General features: G+C 41.1%; 1 protein-coding gene across 3 annotated transcripts; it reads left to right on the top strand.

The window, feature by feature from the left end:
* Window positions 1-13: 13 nt before the first annotated feature.
* Window positions 14-9,705, top strand: NPRL2 (NPR2 like, GATOR1 complex subunit). Of its 3 annotated transcripts, none has more exons than XM_082214576.1 (12): window positions 14-142; window positions 914-999; window positions 1,276-1,367; window positions 1,496-1,664; window positions 2,525-2,633; window positions 3,596-3,732; window positions 5,267-5,364; window positions 6,164-6,200; window positions 6,735-6,828; window positions 7,306-7,423; window positions 8,174-8,316; window positions 9,124-9,705. In XM_082214576.1, the coding sequence occupies exons 2-12, from the start codon at window positions 922-924 to the stop codon at window positions 9,189-9,191; spliced, it is 1,143 nt and encodes a 380-aa protein (XP_082070702.1). In that variant the 5' UTR covers window positions 14-142; window positions 914-921; the 3' UTR covers window positions 9,192-9,705. The 3 variants fall into 3 exon arrangements, with proteins under 3 accessions (XP_082070702.1, XP_082070700.1, XP_082070701.1); XM_082214574.1 differs by lacking the exon at window positions 14-142 and adding an exon at window positions 183-313; XM_082214575.1 differs by lacking the exon at window positions 14-142 and adding an exon at window positions 393-417.
* The last annotated feature ends 178 nt before the right edge of the window (window positions 9,706-9,883 follow it).

Here is a 9,883-nt window from a genome sequence, read left to right as displayed (position 1 = left end):
CTGATAAGACACGTGACCACCTGGGCAAGTTCTCCTCGACGGCTCCTTTGTTTGGAATTGCCATTCGTTTTATCGGGAGTCAGAGAAATCTATGTGCGCGCATCTTCGGGACAGCAGTCTCGCCACTAGGCCAGATAAAACAGTGATGGCATGCGCATGCGCCATAACGTTAGTCTATCTCTCGCGCGCGCGCCTGTGCGCCCAGATGTTTTGCGCCTGCGTAGAAAAGCCAAGCGTTCTCCCCGACTCCGACCATACGCGGGACTATAGTGTGCGCATGCGTGCTCTTGCTGCTCTCCTCTCTCGGTCGCCGGTGAGTGCGCCTTTCCTTCAGTGCTGTTCTTCGTTCACTTGGGGAGGAAGGAGGGTGCGCTTGCAGGTTGTTTCGCCCGTTTGTGCTGAGTTCCCTGGGGAAATGTGTGTGCGAGTGTAGCTCTTACTTGTCTGCCCACTTAGCAATGAACCTGGAGTTTCCTACACAGGAACAATTTTTCCCCAGTGTCTTTTGCCAGCCGGAAGTGTAACAATTTAGAATGAAAACTGAGCTAAGGAGAGTGAGGGGTTCAGAGCTCAGCCTGAGCTGAGCCAGGGAAGCCCTCCTGAACTGAGGGGAGAGGGAAAGGAGAGCTTAGCTGCAGCAGGAAATCACACTGCTTGTCAATGTTCCTTTTTATGTGGAAAAGCTTGCATAACTTAAACTCATGAATAAAAGACCTCAGAGACTTATAAGAGCTATATGATGGGATGTTGTACGTAACTGAGGGAGGCATGGTTAACAGCTACAAGAAGTCGTGCCCTTCCTGTCATCTTTCTGGATTTGTGGAGTTCCCTCCCTGTTACAAATAACAATTCTTAAAATTATGAGGTATTTACTTGGGAGTATCATCAGCTGTGTATACTTGATCTCTTGCAGTTACCGCTATGGAAGTCAGCAGCAGAATTGAGTGTATCTTTTTCAGTGAATTCCACCCAACACTTGGGCCTAAGATAACATATCAGGTTAGTGGTACCAGACATCATGGTATAAAGAAACTGGTCAGTATATAGTTGTGGGACATTCAGAAAGCTGCCTTATGCTATGTTGGATTATTTGTCCATTGAGCCCAGTACTGTCTACTGTGAGTGGCAGCTATTCTCTGGTTCTCTCTCTGCAGCATAGCGCTTCTTTGACAGTGGAAAACTGATTTATAAAAATATGTTTAGATGGGTTTCAAAGGAGTCCATAGATCTCATCTTGCGACTACTGATCTGCAGATTTAATTTCTGACCCTGCAGGTACCAGAGGATTTCATTTCCCGAGAGCTCTTTGATACAGTTCAAGTCTATATCATCACCAAACCAGAACTACAAAACAAGCTCATCACTGTGTAAGTAGAAAAAATCCACATGAGTCTTGTAGACCACCCTTCCCCTTTAATCATGCCCATCTGTGGCAAAGTAGCACAAAAATATTATATTCAATAACATTAAAATACATTCTCTCTCTTTCCAACAGTACAGCTATGGGGAAAAAGCTAATTGGTTGTCCCGTTTGCATTGAGCATAAGAAGTACAGCCGGAATGCCTTGCTCTTCAACCTTGGCTTCGTTTGTGATGCTAGAGCTAAGACTTGTGCACTGGAGCCTATAGTGAAGAAACTGGCAGGTTATCTTACCACTCTAGAGGTTAGACATGACACAAATATGCCATTCCACAAGAGGATGTACAGATCACATGTTTTAGCAACATGAAAGCTTAATTTAAAGTCTCCTCTGCTTTGTTTTATTGTTGTGTTTTCTTTCTTTGTTCTGCTGAATTGCACCTGCTGAATTCTGAAACTGACCACCCAAACGTGCAACCAGTGCTACTGTGATAGATGTGTGTGACTGTCACAGATACCTGTTGGATAGTACCTGTGACATCACTGATGACCTGGCAGAGCACTCTCCCTGTTCTTTCTTAGGGTACTATGCAGCTGCTTTTGAAGAGTTTATATATCATCTTCAAGGTTTGTAAAGTGTGAATATTTACCTACTTTACCATTTCTGAGAAGAAATGGTGCAATTATCTAATTATTTGCAACAGTGTTCTGCCATGTTGATGTTCTTTTCTTTTCTTTTTTTTAATCAATGATAGATACTTTCTCCCTTCCCACCAGTCTCAAAAACACACATCTCCTGTTTATTTGCCTATTTGCTTCAAGAAGCATATAGCCTTTTCTCTTGTTTCAGTGTTGCTGCTTTAGCAGCAGGAATATCTTCCTATCCATTTGTACCACTTTGTTAAGTTTATACCAATATCATACAACTGCTGCAGGATTGTTACCAAACCTGCAGTTGCACTAATGGCGAAGTTTCTCCCATTACTGTATAAAAAGGTGTGTGTGGGTGTGTTTGTTTACACACACATATATACACGCACATTCCCCATGAAAGATTTTTATTTAGTATGGGATACTTTCAGCACACACTACTACCTCTGCTTCTCATGGTATATTCAAAGTTGCATTTTGGTTGGGGCTAATCATTGACTTTGTTCTTTCTAGCTTGAGAGTGGCTTCATTTCCACTGATGAGAGCAAACAGAAGTTGATACCCATCATGACCATCCTACTTGAGGAACTAAATGCCACTGGCAAATGCACTCTTCCAATAGGTAACTGTCAACCAAAAAGTAGCAGCAAATGCTCCTTTTCAAATTGCATGTTAAGTTGCAAGCTTGCAAGTGATTCTTGAAGGAAATGCAGGGAAAGATGGAAGTGTGGCACTTTCAGAGCAGGAGAGCACTTAGTGTTGTGTTGTTCTCTCTTTTTTCCTCCAGTTGTTCAAAGATAGAAATAGTCCAGTTGCTGTAGAATGTGGTGTATTTCAGGAAAGGGTGGTATATGAATATTAAATCCTACATTGATGCCCTTGAGTTTAGTTTTTGTTAACTTGAAGAGAATGGCACAAATGTCCATTGAAAGTTGGACTTTCACGCAAGTTCTTCCTATCATAGATGAATTATTTCTGATGTTCAGACGCCTTTATTTTCCTGTCAGCTGTTGTCTGGCTCTCATGACCAAGAGTGCAAAAAAAGAGAAGTTGTTGGTTGTCATTGTTCAATTAATCTGGATTAGCTCATTGTGCTAATTTCATCAGGCTCCCGCTTCCTGTTTCAGGCATGCAATCCTGTCTGCTTCTAGGGACCCTTTTGTTCCCACCATCTGATGACTTTGCAATTGGGAACCAAGCAACAAACTCAAGTTCAGACTTCAAAAGATTTAGCTAAGATTGTTTTGGTTTACATTTCTTAATCATTTATTTCATTAAATTCATATTCTGCCATCATCCCAAAAGAGCCCGGAGTGGCTCAGGAACATTGTTCTTATTTGTATGCTCTTGGGATGGAACCACCCCAGTTGTGCTATATTTAAAAGGTTACATCATCAAAGTACAGTGCAGAGATCCATGTGTTCCAATTGCAGCTGTCCTATCAACCAGTATTAAGATTCAGCTGCCAATTCAATGAACCTGTGTACATAGATTGGGGCGTGGAACCATTTTGTCCTTTGCTTCAGGCAGCAAAACATCTTCAGAAGTCTCTAGCTCTCTGTCCATTTTTGCTCCTTCATACAGATGAATCAAACACCATTCACCTGAAAGTGATTGAGCAACGCCCAGATCCCCCCATTGTGCAGGAATATGACGTTCCTGTCTTCACCCAAGATAAGGATGACTTCTTCAATTCCCAGTGGGATCTCACCACTCAGCAGGTTGGTACCCACAATTGTCTTGTTTAATACAATAGTGTGATGGTAGCAAAGGCATCTTCACAGTCGTCCCGTCCCCCCAGCTAATTAACCTTGCCTGTCCATAGAATTTTGTGGGAGAGGCTGGCCATTAAAGGCAATTGGCAAATTATCACAAGAAATATGTGATTTTCAGGCAGCCTGATCCTGTGCAAGTCTTCTGAGAAGAAATGTGTTTCTGTAAGGTGTGCCTGTTTTTCTTTCCCTTTAACTTGTTACTCTTATACTTACTTATTCATTTTTCTCAATGAGCACTGAATGGTACACATGAGAAGGTTATTCCCCAGAATTTAACAATGAGAGGAGCCTCCAATATCAAACTTTGTAGAATCTGAAACGCTAGTCACAGATGACTTCAAATACTGCTGAAATGAACTTGTATAGTTGGGTTTGTGTTACTGCTACTTTAATAATTGCTTCCTTTTGTCATGTTGCCTGGAGGGTGGACAGGAACACACTTCTCTCGTATAGTACCCCTTAGGAAAAAGTCCTCTAAGGGGACGCGAGTGGCATTGTGGTCTAAACCACTGAGCCTCTTGGGCTTGCCGATCAGAAGGTTGGCAGTTCAAATCCCCGCGACAGGGTGAGCTCCCATTGCTCGGTCCCTGCTCCTGCCAACCTAAAGCACACCAAAAAGTGCAAGTAGATAAATACGTACCGCTCCGGCAGTAAGGTAAACGGCGTTTCCGTGCATTGCTCTGGTTTCGGTGTCACGTGGCGCCAGAAGCGGCTTAGTCATGCTGGGCACATGACCCAGAAAAACTGTCTGTGGACAAACGCCAGCTCCCTTGGCCTGTAAAGCGAGATGAGCTCTGTAACCCCAGATTCATCTGTGACTGGACTTAACTGTCGGGGTCCTTTATCTTTACCTTTACCTTTGGTCAGTTTAAAGCAGCATTACCCCATGGTTGATGTGCAGGGGATGAATGAAGACCTAGGGGTCAAAAAGAAGTTTGAGGTATAGTGGGGAGGGGAATAATTAAGAACTCTTAAGATTCAGAAGTAAAGGGCATGGGCATGTACAGAGTGCACCTCCCTTGCCAGTGAGGAATCTCTGTATTTAATCAGAGATTTGTTTTTGTTTTTTTATTCCTAGTAGTGGTGACTTATGATTAATAAATGTTGATTATGTATTGCTATTTCACGTACATTCCTAAGAATTTGGGTTGAGGTCAGTGACAACTTTATAAGCTCATCATGGTGTCAATAAAGTTTGGGAAATGCTGGTTTATAAAGGAAAAGGGGTAATGAGATGCAGGCAAACATTCTTAAATACTTAATGTTCACACATGTTTAATACTGTTACCTTACTGCTTTCCCTGGTTCTGACCTGGATACTGAAAGTGAAGATTTTTTGAGTTCAGATGTCACTTGAGCCTTCTACATTCATGTCAATTCTGAGATGATCCAGCCTTGTCTTCCTAGTTGTGTGAAAAGTGTGCTTGTGCATGTACATCCCTGCTTAGCCTTGCATTATATGCATATGCTCTCTTCAAAGATCTTGCCATACATTGATGGTTTTCGGCATGTTCAGAAAATCTCAGCTGAGGCAGACGTGGAGCTCAATTTGGTTCGAATTGCTGTCCAGAACCTCTTGTAAGTACCAGGTGCCAAAGGGAAAACAAGGCATTAGCTTGATTGCAAACCAGATGGGATTTTTAGATTCAGTAGATTTCAACCCTGTTGTTTTCCTGTCCTCCACTTCTTTTAGCTCTCTCTTTGCTCTACCACCTTTTACTTTGTCTGCAATTCAAGCACAATCATCCAAAGCAAAAAGTCAAACAAACAAAGCCTGGATTCAGAGCTAAACTAGACACTAAATGTTTTACTCCAAACTTGAAAAGTGTGTGTGTGTGTGTGTGTGTGTGTGTGTGTGTGTGTAGGCATGAAGTGTAAAATGTGGAAATTTGAAGAATCCTGTGCCTGGTGTCAATTAACTTTAAATAATGAACTGATGTCCTTTAGGGTGCAGCATTTAGAGTCACACATATTTTGGAGTCTCACAAATATTTTTCACACATGCAAGTCACTACTTGTGACTGCACTGTGCAAACTTGTGCCTTTCCCGCTCTTGTCTGAGATGGGGGTGTGTCTTTCATGTAAAGAAGCATAGTGAATACCAGCCAAGCAGAAATCCAAGTGCCTGTCTTAGAAAGTAAGTGTTATTTTTAGGGTTACAGAAATTTTGCAGGATGCACTTAACACTATGTTAGCTAAAGCTAACACATTTCCTGCATGTTAAGTGTCTATCCTGTCCTAATGTCTTCAGTATTACTATAGGATCTGTATGGAAATTATATCAAGTATATTATTTGCACTACTGTATACTTTTGCACTCTTTTGGTGCATGAAGTTTTAGCATGGGTTTATTTCTAATGGCTGTCATGTTTTTCAGATACTATGGAGTAGTGACTCTAGTTTCCATACTTCAGGTGAGTTTAATGGGTAAGTGGCTCAACATGATTGAGTTGATTTTAAGCAATGGGATGTCTAGTTCATAAATGCACATACAGTAGAACCTCTACTTACAACCGCCTCCACTCGCAGACGTTCCAAGTTGCAACCACGGCAAACCCGGAAGTAACCGGCGAGTTTGCTGCTGTCCACGCATGTGCAGGAGCGGTGATTGCCATTCGTGCATGTGCAGAAGTGGGCAATCGTTGCCCGCGCCTGCGCACAACGGCGCCTCTCCCAGCGACCCATTTCACCATAAGGACAGGCTTTCGGAACGGATTGTGGTCGTGAGTAGAGGTTCCACTGTATAGCCTATTCTGCATTAGAAAGTTTCCCTTGTTTGCTTTATGCAATTTTCCTAAGTAATCTTAATTTTCACATCCTTCAGCCCAGGCATGTTCATTATTTGACACTGTGTACTACTGATGGGATGGGTTTGTCAAGCAATCGTTATGAATTCCAATGGGAACCGAAATGATTTAAGTACTGAGATTTCTCACTTTCTTCCTCAGTACTCAAATGTATATTGTACCACACCTAAAGTCCAGGATCTGGTGGATGACAAATGTCTTCAAGATGAATGCCTCTCTTATGTCACAAAACCAGGTATGAAAGATGCATAAGGATTGCTGTAGTCTGGAGTTATCAGTCACAATCTTGTAGTTATCCTCATCCAGCAGCATCCCAGCTCTTTCTTCTGTTAATATACTTCTGGCACTTTAGCATAAAGAAACACTTATTTGTACAACGAGGCCCCTTCCTGAGATGTTCTGCTATATAGATCTATTTAATTGTTAACACTGGCAGTTCAATAGACTACATTTGGCAGCATTTATGAATTTGCATCCGTCCTGGCTGGGTACTTTGTGGGTTATTTGTAGCCCCTGTAGTTATTTGGCTTCACTTAGTACATTTCATATTTTCTGTTATGCTGTTTGTCATATATTGGTATATATTGATCATGAGTGTCCTCCAGTTGCAAATGATATTTGAAATACATTTAGCTGGGTGTATTTAATTAGGATATACTTAAGTGTGATCACCAGATGTTTCAATACATTTTCTTGTATAATTTTTGGATAGGTCACAAGCGAGCCAGTTTGAGAGACATTTTCCAGCTCTACTGTGGGCTGAGCCCTGGCACAACTGTACGAGACCTCATTTGCCGCTACACCCTACAGCTCCAAAGAGTGGATGAAAGGTTGGAGGGTGGCTTGTTTTATATTATTTTCACACATAGGAATGACTCTTCAAGTCATACTACCTTGCTGTACCCTCCTTAGCTACTCTTTTCAGATGGCTAAAAGAGGAGACCATGATTTGGCTAAAATTGGAAAGAATCAGAGGGTAGGGCTCATGAAATACCTTAAGCACCCTCACCTTTTCCACTATAATCAGAACACTGCTTACTCTGCCAATTACAAAAATACAAAAAGTAATGCTCACTATAGCAAGTAACAGAATGAGCCACTTACTCATTCTCGGAGACTTTTCTAGATCTCCTGCAGAGATCATAGGGATTGTTCTTGAAAAGAACAAATATAATTTTTGCCATCCTAACAGCAAAGTTTTACATTCTTTAAATAGGGCTTAATACGTTTTCTGATATAAATATTGCATCTGCTCTGTTACTTTAATGCCTAAATCGCAAACAGGTTTGTTTGCCTATTAGACGCAAATCCATGAGTACTGTTAAGAGTTTAAACTGTATCATCTGCATATTTTTTTTCTTCATTTCTGAAATATATCCCTTTAATATTTTTGTTAATTCTAATTTTGACCACAAGTAACTCCATTGTGAAAGAGCTGAGAGAGAGCACTCCTGTTTAGTCCTCAGAGAATTCATGTTTTGGACATCATGCCATTTACACAAACTTTGACTATATAAAGAACTTTAATTTATCTAATAAATCTATGTCCTTTCCTTGAATGTTTTAGTTCTCTCTTTCAGGAAGCTCGTCCAGTTTGGCTTGATGAAGGGCCTTATTCGGCGGCTCCAGAAGTATCCTGTGAAAGTAGCCCGGGATGAAAGAAGTCATCCAGCCAGACTGTACACAGGTTGTCATAGCTATGATGAAATCTGCTGTAAAACAGGTAAGGAATTATCCGTCTATATTTATCCACCCAGCAGTGAAACTGCACATAGTTTACAGTCTACCAAGCAGCAAATCGGATAAAAAAAACAACATAGCAATGAAATAGGCAGTAGTAAAAGTGACTAAAGCACCCAAGTGATAAAACTTGCACTGCAAAAGCCTGCTGAAATGCATGGCTTCACAACATGCCTAGAACTATTTATTTGCTTAGAGTATTTATATAGCCCTGAGAGGTTGTCAGTGCAGCTTAAAAGGGGTTCTCAGAATAAAATCAAACTCAAATCTGGTACAGGAACAAAAATTATTCAGCATGCCTCTGGGACAAGGATTATTCAGGCTCTCCTTGTTCTTCCCTGTGGTCAGACAAATGAGGGGTAGAACAACTGGAACAATGTCGCTTAGCATGCCTCCAATTCAGATTTGGCACCACCATGAAAAGAGCATGGTGCACCAAAGAGTGTACCAAAAGAATGAATTAGGGATACCCACAGTATATATGTATACACATATGAAATAGTAATGCCCCTAAACCTTGCCCAGTTACTATTCCTCATCAGGCTGCCATAGCTGTGTTGTAAATGAACTGGACTCTTAAGAGCCTCCCGCAGGCTATTACCAACAGGCTTGACTCCAAAATTCTTTTAGATTTTTGTTTTGGAGTAGGATCTGTCAGTGGCAGCTGAAAAAATTGTGACTGATAGGGGGTCCCATACCTTCAAAAGGACTTTCATATATTTGTCACCATGGAGTCCTATTAGTAGTACTTTATATCCTCATTCACCAGTATTTTGTGTTTCCTCCTTAGGGATGAGCTATCGGGAGCTGGATGAAAGGCTGGAGAATGACCCCAATATAATTGTTTGCTGGAAATGAGTCTCCAAAAAGGGGGGCGATTATTCATCATGTCCTGTTTACTACTGTGCTGCCTGGGACTGCTCATGATTTCTTCAGAAATCATTAAAAGCAACATAGCTCAAATTGTGTGGCATGATGCACCATTGGTGCCTGGAACAAGTGAGCTGGATGGACTTGGATTTCTTTGGATTGTTTAGTGAAGATACACATTTTAGCGAATATCATATTTGTCTGGGCAAAACACACAGATGTATATCAAGAAATTTCGGGAGTTCCATTTTCGTTTAAAAAATAATTAAACCAAGTTTTGCAATGCTATGAAGTTGAGCAGTGGGGAAGGTGACTGCTTAAACCTGTTCCCAGCTACCCATGGCGTTATGGATGTGTGTTTACAAGGCTGAAATGCTGGTTGTTATTAATCTGGCAGTATTATCCTGTAGTAGCAAGAAATCGCATAATTCCTTTCCTTGTGTAAAGTATTGAAGGAAAAAGTTCTGTAACAGACTTGTACAAATAAAACAGAAAGATAATTATAATTGCATTACCCTTGTTCCTGTCCCAATTGTTTTGAGTCCTTCCTGTGTATTACTGGTAATGAGGAGGAACAATGGGCAACTTATAAAGCTAATGTGGAACCAAATCATGTTTCTGTGCAATTAAGAATTTAAGTGTAGAAGCAGTAGATAGGGGACACAAATATTTGACACTTG

Source organism: Podarcis vaucheri (assembly GCF_965113315.1).
Source record: "Podarcis vaucheri genome assembly, chromosome: 2".
NCBI classification, from domain to species: domain Eukaryota; kingdom Metazoa; phylum Chordata; class Lepidosauria; order Squamata; family Lacertidae; genus Podarcis; species Podarcis vaucheri.
This window is presented reverse-complemented; position numbering and strand designations above follow the sequence as displayed.

Excerpts from the sequence above, each read along its gene's own strand:
- NPRL2 (XM_082214576.1), top strand. The coding sequence starts at position 922 with ATGGAAGTCAGCAGCAGAATTGAGTGTATCTTTTTCAGTGAATTCCAC. Across the intron at positions 1,368-1,495 it reads CAAAACAAGCTCATCACTGT|TACAGCTATGGGGAAAAAGC; the intron begins GTAAGTAGAAAA and ends TCTTTCCAACAG. Across the intron at positions 6,201-6,734 it reads CTCTAGTTTCCATACTTCAG|TACTCAAATGTATATTGTAC; the intron begins GTGAGTTTAATG and ends TTTCTTCCTCAG.